Source organism: Gorilla gorilla, chromosome 11 (genome assembly GCF_029281585.2).
Source record: "Gorilla gorilla gorilla isolate KB3781 chromosome 11, NHGRI_mGorGor1-v2.1_pri, whole genome shotgun sequence".
NCBI classification, from domain to species: Eukaryota; Metazoa; Chordata; class Mammalia; order Primates; family Hominidae; genus Gorilla; species Gorilla gorilla.
The window spans coordinates 76,716,500-76,729,637 of NC_073235.2; the positions used below are offsets into that span (position 1 = coordinate 76,716,500).

At 45.2% G+C, this 13,138-nt stretch overlaps 1 protein-coding gene across 2 annotated transcripts in view; it reads right to left on the minus strand.

Moving 5' to 3' along the window:
* OLA1 (Obg like ATPase 1) overlaps positions 1-9,300 on the minus strand; it is a 173,521-nt gene extending 164,221 nt beyond the window's left edge. Inside the window, exons 1-2 of one of the 2 annotated variants that reach the window (XM_004032813.4) lie at positions 8,952-9,173; positions 7,220-7,320 (exon numbers count right to left, since the gene is read on the minus strand). In XM_004032813.4, the coding sequence (XP_004032861.1) occupies positions 7,220-7,320 (101 nt within the window). In that variant the 5' untranslated portion in view covers positions 8,952-9,173. Of the gene's footprint in view, positions 1-7,219; positions 7,321-8,951 lie in introns of both variants that reach the window. The other variant, XM_004032814.4, reaches the window with a different exon arrangement.
* Positions 9,301-13,138: the final 3,838 nt, after the last annotated feature.

The window sequence follows — 13,138 nt, forward strand, 5'->3', positions numbered from 1 at the left end:
CCCAAATGAGAGCTGTACATAATAACTGGCCAGTACTCTTCAAAAGTGTCAAGGATATCAAATACAAAAAGAGACTGAGAATGTGTTCCAGGTTAAAGGAAACTAAGGAAACAAAACACTTAAATGCAGCTGGGCACAGTGGCTCATGCATATAATCCCAGCACTTGGAAGGACGAGGTGGGAGGATCACTTGAGGCCAGGAGTTTGAGACCAGCCTGGGCAACATAGTGAGAACCCATCTCTACAAAGTTAAAAATTAGCCTGACATAATAAAATGTGCCTGCAGTCCCAGCTATTCAGGTGGCTGAGGTGGAAGCATCACCTGAGCCCAGGAATTTGCAGTGAGCTATGATCAGGCCAAGGTACTCCAGCCTGGGTGACAGAGAGAGACTCTATCTCAAAAAAAACAAAAAACAATTAAATGCAACATACAATTATGGATTGAATCTTGGACCAAAAAAAGGACATTAGAGGGACAATTAGTAAATCAATGTTTATTTCCTGATTTTGATCATTGTATTATAGTTATAAAGATTTTAACACTTAGGGGATCCAAGCAGAGGTTAAATAGGAATTTTTAAAACTATTTTTGCAACTGTGAGTTTTTTTAAGCATGAAATTATTTCAAAAGAAATTTTTTTTCCATATGGGTTTTACTATATTGTCCAGGCTAGAGTGTAGTGGCTATTCAGAGATCTCACTACCCATCAGGACAGGAGTTTTGATCTGCTCTGTTTTTGACCTGGACCACTTCACCCTCCTTAGACAACCTAGTGATCCTCCAGTCCTGATAGGTCACCATATTGATGCTGAACTTAGTGCAGACACTGGATCGCCACTGTGGGTGGCATTGCAGACACCCAATCAGCATAGCACAACACAGCCCAGAACTCCTGGGCTCAAAGGATCCTCCTACCTCAACCTCCTGAGTAGCTGAGACTACATGTGGGCACCACTGAGACCAGCTCAAATTTTTTTTAATTTAATCTTAAGTGAAAAGTCAAGCAAACTGGCAAGAGATCATTGTAATACATATCCAACAAAGAACTCATATCCAGAATAAAAAACTAATCATTAAGAAAAAAAAGACTTTTTACATAAGATATCCAATAACATATGGAAAGATGCTCAAAATCACAAGCCATCAAGAGATATCTCTGATATCCATAGATACCTGTCTTCTCGGTAGACATGGGAATCTGACTCTTAGCTTAACTTTATCAGCTCTTTAGAATGAAAATACTCAGATCATCAGTATTTGCAGCCTAGAGAATAATTTTCCTCCTGTGAGTTCCTTTAAGCAATCAAGAATGGAGCTTCTAAAAAACAAGTGAGCTAAGAATCAACTGGGAAGACTTCTAGGAACACATAGACATCACATATTTTGTATTGGGAAAATAGTGGACTGCAGTGGATTGAAGATGGCCACACATTTTTTGTCACTCCTCTCATCAAGAGGTAGAGTCTATTTCCCCTCTCCCCATGTCTCTGGGCTGGTGTCATGACTTGCCTTGACCAAAAGATTTCTGTGTGCTATGCCACTGCCACACCTCCATTCTCTCGAGAGCCAGACGCCAAGATATAAGGAAGCTTGGTCTAGAGACCACTTAGAAAGAGAATGAGGCCAAGTATAAGAGAAGTGCCCCAGACTTCCAGCCAATCCAGCTAAGGCCCCAGATCTGTTAAAATGGCCATCTTGGATCTTCCAGTCTCAACTAGCCACCAGCTGAATGCAGTCACATGAGGGATCCCAATGAGACTGGCAGAAGACCTATCTAACTCACTACATTCCCGACGAACAAAAATTGTTACTATTTTAAACCATGAACTTTTGGAATGGTTTGCTACACAACAACAGATAACTAAACAATGGTGATAATTCTCTTGTGATTTTTTCTTTTTTTTAGCATTTTCTACAACCTTTTCCCCCAGCAATAGTAAATGGCTTTCACAGATGCTGTGATTGGTCTGCAGAAATTTGGGAGAAGGCAATTTGCAGGGACACCAAAATGCATTCCCAGAAGGATCAGCTAAACAAGACAATTACTCTCCTGGGGCAGTTTGTGAGTGTTTGAACAGAGTATACTAGTTGCCCATAATATCCATTTTCCCCTTCTTTCAGAGTAACCGTTTTTTGTTTTTTCTTTTTAAGACAGAGTCGCACTCTGTGGCCCAGGTTGGAGTGCAGTGGCACAATCTTGGCTCACTGCAACCTCTGCCTCCCAGGTTCAAGCCATTCTCCTGCCTCGGCCTCCCGAGTAGCTGGGATTAGAGGCGTGCGCCACCACACCCAGCTAATTTTTGTATTTTTAGTAGACATGGGGTTTCACCATGTTGGCCAGCCTGGTCTCAAACTCCTGACCTCAAGTGATCCGCTTGCCTCAGCCTCCCAAAGTGCTGGGATTACAGGCGTGAGCCTCTGCACCCAGCCAAGAGTAACAGAATTTTTAACCAAACATGTGGCTGTCAAAATAAAGACTACATTTCCTTGCCTTCCTTGCAACTAAATTCTTGTGACTAAATTCTGGACAAAGGGATGTTGGCAGAAGTATGGTATGGCAGTTTACAGGAAAAAGGCTGCTAGTCAAGTTTGGCCCCCTGACCCTTCGGATAACCAGCTGCCTGGAATTCACAACACCTTAGACCAGCAGCCGCCAACCTTTTTGGCACCAGGGACTGGACCATGAATTGGCTGATGGAAGCCAATTTTTCCACGGACCAAGGGTGTGGGGGATGGTTTCAGGATGAAACTGCCCCATTTTAGATCATCAGGCATTAGTTCGATTCTCATAAGGAGCGTGCAACCTAGATCTCTTGCATGCGCAGTTCACAACAGGGCCTGCGCTCCTCTGAGAATCAAATGCTGCTGCTGACCTGACCGGAGGTGGAGCTAAGGTGGGAATGCTCACTCGCCTGCTGCTAGCCTCCTGCCATGCAGCCTGGTTCTTCACACGCCACAGATCGGTACCAGTCCCCAGCATGAGGTTCGGGGACCCTAGCTCTAGACCATGAGGATGAGGCCACATCCTAGGGATTGCCAAGCTGTGAAATGAAAGGAGCATGGGTTCCTGAGGACTTCATAAAGCAGGTCCACTATACCAATCTATGACTGCAAAATGTACATTTTTACATGAAGAAAAATAACTGGTTATCTGGGGTTTTCTGATGCGCTTAATTGAATCTAATCCCATCTGATGCAGTGGATAGCAACAAGAAGAGCTATCCCTCACAGAAATAAAGAAGTTTGGAACACTGTATCAAAACGTACTTTTGCCCCCAATATTCTCTAAGCCTCACAACCACAATAATACACTGCTCCAACAGGAGCTCATTTATAAAGGGTCACTCAAGTAAGAAAAAGCAGTACAGAACTAGAAACCAAATCTCCATATTCTTTCTACTTCATTAAAAGAGGTCATTTAATTGCCCAGCACGGTGGCTCACACCTGTAATTCCAGCAGGCGTGAGCCACCACACGGGGCAAGGAGACAGGCTTTTTTGTTTTTTTGTTTTTTTGTTTTTTTCAGATGGAGTCTCACTCTGTCACCCAGGCTAGAGTGCAGTGGCGCGATCTCAGCTCACTGAAACCTCCGCCTCCCAGGTTGAAGCAATTGTCCTGCCTCAGCCTCCTGAGTAGCTGGGATTACAGGGGTGTGCCACCACACCTGGCTAATTTTTGTATTTTTAGTAGAGATGGGGTTTCACCATGTTGGTCAGGCTGTGAAACCAGCCTCAGGGCAGCATGGTGAAACTCCATCTACAAACAATACAAAAATTAACCAGGCACGGTGTTTTGTGCGCCTGCAGTTCCAGCTATTCAGGAGGCTGAGGAGTGGGGACTGCTTGAGCCCGGGAGGTTTAGGCTGCAGTGAGCCATGATCATGCCACTGCACTCCAGCCTGGGCAAGAGAATAAAATCTTGTTCAAAAAACAAAAACATGTCTCCTTATCACTAAATCTACATCCAGCCGTCAAAGGGGAAATATGTATCCCATTAACAAATAATTACTAAATATCTACTATGTTCCTAACACCATCGTGTCCCGTTAACAAATAATTACTAAATATCTACTATGTTTCTAACACCAGTCTAGGCACTAGAAATATACCAATAAGCAAGAACAAGACAATCGGTACCTTCCTACCTTCACAGAATTTAAATTGCAATGGAGGGGAATGTCAAACCACTTATTAAATTAGATAACATATATAAAGTACTCAAAATAGCGATTGGCATATAGTAAATGTTCAATATCTGATTAGCTATAAATATTACCTCTAAGTTTCTGGGTCATCAGCCTTATGCAGACTAAAAAGTAAGCCTTCCTATTCACCCAGCTAAAAACCAAGAGATTCTCTAGATGGTTTTGTACTGAATGTCCTTACTTTTGATCAGCAGGCCATCCTTTAGAGAACCATCTCCCTCCCACAATCTATATCTTGTAGATCTATACAGAAGCACACAAGTCCAGTCGGATTTCCTTACTCAGGAATTGGAATTACAGGAGAGACAGGAAATGAGAAACAGCCAGAAGTCCAGGGATTCACATGGCTGAGCTCCACATGGACCCATTTCTGCCAGCACCACTTGGCTCTTATCCCTCTTGAGGCCTGGCTGTTCAGATCCTAATTCACTTATTCCAATAAACCTCTTTTTCCTGCTGAAAACAGCCAGAATTGTGTTGCTTACAAAGAATCCTACCTGACACAGTTGTGTGAAGTAAGATCATTCTACAAAAAGTAGTGTTTACAACCAAATACAATTGCCGAAACTCATTAAACTGTACCTTTAAAATGAGTGAATTTTACTATTTGTGAAGTATACCTCAATGACACTGGGAGGGGAAAGCATTTTATTTAAAAGTGTAAACAGCACACACACTTATTCTGAATAATAAAATATTTTTAGGTTACTTCCACGTACATTAATTTCATTATGCTCTATGACTAAAAAGCTTATATGGTCGTCCCTCCATCGCTGCAGGAGATTGGTTCTAAGATTCCAGCAGATTGAGTCCCTTATATACAATGGTGTAGTATAATACCTAATGCAATGTAAATGATAGGTAAATAGTTGTTTACTTTTTTTTTACTGTTATATTGTCATTTTTTATTTAATTTAAAAAAATTTTTTTTTTTTTTTTTTTTTGAGACGGAGTCTCGCTCTGTCACCCAGGCTGGGGTGCAGTGGCGGGATCTTGGCTCACTGCAACCTCCACCCCCCGGGCTCAAGCTATTTCTCCTGCCCCAGCCTCCCGAGTATCTGGAATTACAGGCTCCTGCCACCATGCCCGGCTAATTTTTGTTGTGTTTTTTTAAAGTAGAGACGGGGTTTCGCCATGTTGGCCAGGCTGGTTTCAAGCTCCTGATCTCAAGTGATCTACCAACCTCGGCCTCCCAAAGTGCTGAGATTACAGGCATGAATCACCATGCCCAGCCAATTTTTAAAAAAAAAATTTTTGATTTGAGATTGGTTGAATCCAAGGATGTGAAACCACAGATACAGAGGGTTGCCTATATGTACAGAAAACACTTAATATGGCCCATTTTAATACAGTCCCATTTAAAATCAAGTTGTAGTAACTGCAACAATTCTAGAATGAGAAGTATGTCAATATCTCAAAACTATAACTTCCTTACTAGTGCAATAAAGCTCACAACATAAATAATGATCATATCTTGCTTTCATGTTTATTGATAGCACCCTACAGTATTTTGATTAATTATTTGTTTTGCTTACATTTCAACTCTCTACTTAGTCTTACTCTGCAAGCAGACTATATCACAGCAGGAAACCCCTTCAAAATGAAAACCTCTTCAAGCTCCAGGAAAGACTGAAATCAGGACAGCCACACTTGCTCATGTTTTACACTACATGAATTTAAGACATGCCTCACTTGGTCACGCCATGCTCTATTCATTGAGGAATCTCTATGACAGGAGCTCCTCGGAATACCTAAGAACATGATTGTCCTACTTGCCACCAATCTAAAAGGCCAGCCTTGATCACTTTCACAAATCCACACTGAATCTGTTACCTATTAGTACACCCTAATCACTTTTGAGATGTTTTATATTTTAAGGTTAGTGAAAGGTTAAATAATGAAAAAGGAAGACTTGGACCCGGTGCAGTGGCTCACACCTGTAATCCCAGCACTTTGGGAAGCCAAGGCAGGCAGATCACCTGAGGTCAGGAGTTCAACACCAGCCTGGCCAACATGGTAAAACCCCGTCTCTACTAAAAATACAAAAATTAGCCGGGCGTGGTGGCACATGCCTGTAATCCCAGCTACCCGGGAGACAGAGGCAGGATAATTGCTGGAACCTGGGAGGCAGAGGCTGCAGTAAGCTGAGATCACGTCACTGCACTCCAGCCTGGGCAAAAGAGCAAGACTCCATCTCAAAAAAAAAAAGAAGACTTTGAACACTTAAGTTGCGTGTGTATAGAGTTATGATAAACCCCACATATATTTCCTATCACTCTCTTATTTGCATATATTCAATTCACTGTAACTTTGAAAACATTACAGCCGGGCTCAGTGGCTCATGCCTGTAAGCCCAGCACTATAAGAGGCTGAGGCAGGCGGATCATATGAGGTCGGGGGTTCAAGACCAGCCTGGCCAACATGGTGAAACCCCATCTCTACTAAAAATACAAAAATTAGCTGGACGTGGTGGTGCGCACCTGTAATCCCAGCTACTCAGGAAGCTGAGACAGGAGAATCACTTGAACCCGGGAGGCAGAGGTTGCAGTGAGTCAAGATCATGCCACTGCATTCCAGCCTGGGCGACAGAGTGAGACTCCATCTCAAAAAAAAAAAAGAAAAGAAAACATTACAAAACTCAAATTTCTGCTCTCAGAACTTTCAGATTTAGACTCTTTATAACAGCAAACCTTTTACAATTTCCACTACGAAATTCAAAACTGTCACCTCCTTCTCCATCAAGCTTATTATGGTGCAGCTTTCAAATCAATTTCCTAAAGTATCCTACTGCATGGCCTCTGGTAGCCAGCCTATGTAGGTACCACACATAGCCAACCAGCACTGAAATCAATAAAATACATATAAACTAAAGCCTAATTTTGCAATATTAATAGTCCAGCTTCCTGGCCTCTTTTCTTCAACTTAAAGTTTAATTACCTCACGGTTCCCATTTCTACAATAGGACCCAAAATATTTACAAAATGAAAATCACAAAAGCCCCAACGTTCACCTACCCAACATTTGGCAATCCAACAATACCAACTTTCAGTGAGGTTCCAAATCTTCCAATGATTGGGGGTGGTTTAATTCCATCACCTCCCTTTTTAGGGGGCATCTGAAATACCAAAGCAAACATATGAACAAAACTTTTTACTATCCACATGGACCCAAAACACATTTCATCACATAAAATATATTATTGAATTAAGATTAAGAACAAAACATACTGTATATAGCGATCCAAAACTAACACAGAGCTAAATCCACTTTTTTTTAAGCAAAAATGTTTAAAAAGTTCAGTAAACATATCCATTGTCAAAAGAGTCACTGCTGAGAAGTCCCAGAAAGACAGATCTAAAATCAATATTTGTTGGGCCGGGCACGGTGGCTCAGGCCTGTAATCCCAGCACTTTGGGAGGGGGAGGCCGAGGTGGGCAGACTGCTTGAGACCAGGAGTCGAGACCAGCCTGGCTAACACGGAGAAACCCCGTCTCTACTAAAAAGAAAAACAAATACAAAAAATTAGCCGGCCATCAGGCGCGCAGCCTGTAATTCCAGCTACTCGGGAGGCTGAGGCTCGAGAACTGCTTGAACCCGGGAGACGAAGGTTGCAGTGCGCCAAGATCACCACACTGGGCTCTGCCTGAGCGACAAAGCTAGGCTCTGTCTTAAATAAATAAATAAATAAAATATTTGTGGCACCAGGAATCAAAGATAAACTTAGAGTTTAGCTACCAATCTTCCACCCAGACTGCTCACAAAACACTTTATATCTTAACCTGATACATGGTTATATGAAAGAAAGCATTTGGAAGCAAGTACACAGAAGACAGTCAAAGAAAATTCCATTGTGGAACCACCAGCAGCCAAGTCACCCTTCACACCAAACCATTCCTCTATAATCTGGAATCTTATCTTTCCCATTCGCCCACAACCCCCATTTTTCACATAGATGAACACCCACCAGGTACTGGGGTCCTTCCACCAAGGCCCTCCCACCTTTGGCACTGAAGGTACGGCTCATCAGTCCTCATAAGCAACCTCCAAAATCTACATTATGGTTACTATTTCTAATGGTAAATTAATCGACGGAACCTTTTTATTTACAAGTCGAAACTTTCTCTGTCCCTTACTAGTTCTGTCTCCAAATCATGCGTGCAGAATTAGTCCCACTCTTGGACTGCAAAGTGAAATCACAAAGACCGCTAAGCTCACGTCTCAGAAGCTGGGAACTAAAACTGTCCCAGTCTTCTGGCTGAGAGTTGTACCTCCTAGGACCACGCTGGGGCCCTGCCCTTGCAGTAGTATTCCAGCCTCTGATCCCTGACCCCGAGGGCCAGGAATTTCCCTTCTCAGCGTCCTGACACCTGTTCCTGGCCAACCCCCAGGCCTCCAAAGAACAGATACATGAACAGCGCCTGTCGGGTCCTCTGGCCTACCGAGAGGTGGCCGGCAGCCCACCCAAAGTGGGCCCCACCCCCCATCCTCCTCTCCGGACTGGGCCACCGGGCGTCCTGGCGTCGGGAGAAGGCTTTCCCCAGGGCTTTCCCGCGTGAGGCGTAGGCCGATCTCCCGACGCGCGGCCTAGTCCGACAGCGCCTCATTCATCCACACACCCCCAAGCCACCCGCTGTCCTGGCCCCATCTTGGCCACTGGGCCCGGGCCCCGCGCCAGCCTCAGGGCAATGAGCCCAGGCGCCGAAGACCTGGCGGAGATCGCGCCACCGGGCTCCCTGAGGGCCTCACCGTGCTCGGCCTGGGCGATGACACGGGGTCCCAGCGGCAGCGAGAGAAAGGTCCTGCCGGCAGCCGGAGGCGGGGAGGAAGGAGGAGAGAACGCAGGCCCGTCCCCTCCGCCGATCGGCACGCACGACGGCGGCGACAGCGGCGGAACGGGCGGGCCGGGCGCCGAGCGGCACCTGCGCGCAGACCATGGGCCCCGCCCCTCCCCGCCTTGCCCGCGCGTCCCGCCCATTGGCCTAACCGGCCGGGGAGGCGGGAGTAGGGTGGGAGGAGCCCAGGGTGGGAGGAGCCGCGCGGCGGCAAGGAGGGCTGAAGAGGGGAAGGCGCTGGCTAGGCCGTTCCCGCGAGCTCTAGTCTTCCGCTTCGGCACGTGGGCTTCTCGGTTCTAGGTCTCCGCTTCCGTCTGGCTGCGCGGCCTGGGTTACCTGCTCACGTTCACTCGCGGGCCTACAGCCCCAAGCTTCCCCAGCTGGATTGCGGAGCGCCTTGGGCCCTGACTTCCCTCCGGGAGATCCGGGGCGTCTGAAGTCAGGCAAACAGCCACACCAGCCCCGAGGACCGCGTGGCCGCTAGCCCATCTCCCTTTTCCTATAACTTTATTCGCTCAGTCTGTGCGGAGAGAAGCTGTTAACTAAAAGTTCTTGAAGGAAAAGGGGCTAAGGGAAACTTTGGTCTAGGGATTTCTTCCTCGCCTTATAGTTAAAGCGTCGCACACAGGTACTGGATCACAGAATGCGTTTAATTGAGCCAATTTCCCCCCTTTTCCTCTTGGTAGTTGAGAGCAGGGGCCTTTGAAATTTGGGAATTTCCAATCTGGATTCCGCCACTCATTGACTGTATGACCCTAGACAAATTAACTTCTCTGGACTTCAATTTCGTTCTGGATAAAATGAGGCTATTGAAACCACCTTATGAGGTTATTCGTGTGAGAATAAAATGAGACAATGCGTGTTGAGCTCGTAACAACAGTACTCAACACATACAGAAAAGGCTTGTGAGTAGTCGCTGTTGTTAATATTAGGATTTCATCCCATCTCACCCACATCATATCAATACCATGAGCGCCACTGGAGAAGGAATTCTTTCATTTAGGTCCTGGCCTTCAGATGTCATTCAGGTATTTGTTGTAATGAATATGATACCTGTCCAAAAATTGTGACACTAGAAGCTCCTTTTAAAGGGATTAGTTGCTATTAATATTAAAGGATGTAAATAGGTTGCTATCCCCATTTTACAAGTGAGGAAACAATATCAGAAAGGTTGATTAATTTACTAGTCACACAACTAGTAAATGGCAGCAGCATATTTCAAACCACAATCTAACTGAAAATCTGGCCGTAATCCCAGCACTTTGGGAGGCCAAGATGGGATCAGTTGAGCCTAGGAGTTGGAGAACAGCCTGGACAACGTGGTGAGACCCCATCTCTACCAAAAAACAAAAATTAGCTGGGTGTGGTGGCACATACCTGTAGTCCCAGCTACTCAGGAGGCTGAGGTGAGAGGATGGCTTGAGCCTGAGAGCTCAAGGTTGCAGTGAGCTATGATCACTGCCGCAGCACTCTAGCCTAGGTGTAGAGCAAGACCTTATCTCTAACAAAATAAATACAAATAAAAAGTAAAACTAAAACTATCTGAAAAATCTGTTTCCTTTCAGTGAGAATTCATTTTTATTTTTTGAGATGGAGTCTCACTCTGTCGCCCAGGCTGGAGTGCAGTGGCGTGATCTGGCCTCACGGCAACCTCCGCCTCCCGAGTTCAACCAATTCTCCTGCCTTAGCCTCCTAAGTAGCTGGAATTACAGGTGCACACCACCACACCCAGCTAATTTTCGTATTTTTAGTAGAGATGGGGTTTCACCATGTTGGTCAGGCTGGTCTCGAATTCCCGACCTTGTGATCCACCCACCTTGGCCTCCCAAAGTGCTGTGATTACAGGCGTGAGCCACCGCACCCAGACGAGAATTCATTCAAATAGAGACTCCCTATAAGCTCTGAGCCAGTATTCATAATAAAATTGCATTAAGGCTTTTCCTTAGCCCTGTAACAGTGCTCTAGTGAGGTGAGTTAAAGAGCTTTCTCTACAATTTTGGAAATTCTCAAGGACACAGGCAACTTGATTTGGTTTTGTATTACTTTTTCTTAATATTATATATTAATGTGCCCTATTTATATTCTTGGTCTAGTACCCTTGTCACCAAAACTATATATGTATAAAACAGCTATCTTGGTGCACTTTAACTATGAAAAAGAGGGCTAACTAGCCCACATTTTGTGGCCACTGTGAAAATAACTCTCAGGAACAGCCCTTCAAAGTGATTCCTGAATCACGTACTGATATTTTAGTAATGAAGCTCTATAGTGGATTCACGCTGCTGCTTGTGGAAATAGAGAGGAACCATTACTTAAAAAGCTTGCCGGGCGCGGTGGCTCACGCTTGTAATCCCAGCACTTTGGGAGGCCGAGGCGGGCGGATCACGAGGTCAGGAGATCGAGACCCCGGGGAAACCCCGTCTCTACTAAAAATACAAAAAATTAGCCGGGCGTGGTGGCGGGCAGCTGTAGTTCCAGCTACTCGGAGAAGCTGAGGCAGGAGAATGGCATGAACCCGGGAGGCGCAGCTTGCAGTGAGCCGAGATTGCGCCACTGCACTCCAGCCTGGGCAACAGAGCAAGACACCGTCTCAAAAAAAAAAAAAAACAAAACAAAAGCTCAAGAGGCCAGGTCTGGTGGCTCACACCTGTAATTCCAGCACTCTGGGAGGCCAAGGCAGGCAGATCACCTGAGGCCAGGAGTTCAAGACCAGCCTGGCCAATATGATGAAATCCCGTCTCAACTAAAAATACAAAAATGAGCTGAGTGTGATGGCGGGTACCTGTAATCTCAGCTACTCGGGAGGCTGAGGCAGGAGAATCGCTTCAACGTGGGAGGCGGGGGCTGTAGTGAGCCAAGATCACACCACTGCACCCCAGCCCGAGCAATAGAGCAAGACTCCATCTCAAAAAAAAAAAAAAAAAAAAAAAAAGCTCAAGAATCCCAGAGAGCCTTCTCTGCCCAGCAACCAGCCACTCCAATACTGATTGAAAATGTTCCCCGGTCATGGAGTACTAGAATCATCTTCAACTTATCACTGTCTTTTGGCCAAATCTAGATACTTCTTCAATATTAGAATCTCTCAGATCTACCCATTTCCTTAAATTTACACTATCAAGTTCTTAATCACTTGTTTCTCTATAACTACATCTTTCTTACCTGCACTTTTAACCACCTTTAAAGCGCCTTGCCAAAACAGGTTACACAAATCTCAGGCAGTATTCAGCAGTGGCCAGCTGGTGCTGCCAACACTTGCCTGATAATAGGACTCCATTTCCAACTCACTGTCACTGGGGGTAAATTTGTATTCACAAGAAAGAAGATCTGATTGGCCCAGTTCTGGTAAAGTTCTAACAAGGGTCCCATCAGCCATGGCTACGTGGGTAAGGGTCACATAGTCAAAAAGCTGTATGAGTGACCTCTGCCTGCCTACCAACGAAACACATCGTTCTCAGAAAAGACCCTAGTGGGTATCCACTATTCTACAATGCTAAAGGAAGACTCAGTGAAACAAACAGGATATTAGTAGTTAACACTGGCCCCCGCCACGGTGGCTCATGCGTGTAATCCCAGCACTTTGAGAGGCTAAGGTGGGCGGATCATCTGAGGTTGGGAGTTCAAGACCAGCCTGACCAACATGGAGAAACCCCGTCTCTACTAAAAATACAAAATGAGCCGGGCATGGTGGCGCATGCCTGTAATCCCACCTACTCGGGAAGGCTGAGGCAGGAGAATCGCTTGAACCTGGGAGGCGGAGGTTGCGGTTAGCCGAGATTGCACCTTTGCACTCCAGCCTGGGCAACAAGAGCAAAACTCTGTCTCAAAAAAAAAACAAAAACAAACAAACACACAGAACAATAGTTAACACTAATGCCAAGCCTAAAAAAGGGACTTTGAATAGAGGAAAGCATGTTTTTGAGCCTTTGCACAAAGGGAAGTCTATTTAGTACCCACTGGGCTCAATGATTAAGTTAAACCTAGAGGAAAGAATCAGATGTGGTCTAGAATGAAAATTGAGCAAAAGATTTCAGTCAGAGGGGGAATGAGGACAGACCATCACGTCAGGTCAACAGAAGGTTGCTACTAAGGAAAGATCAATGG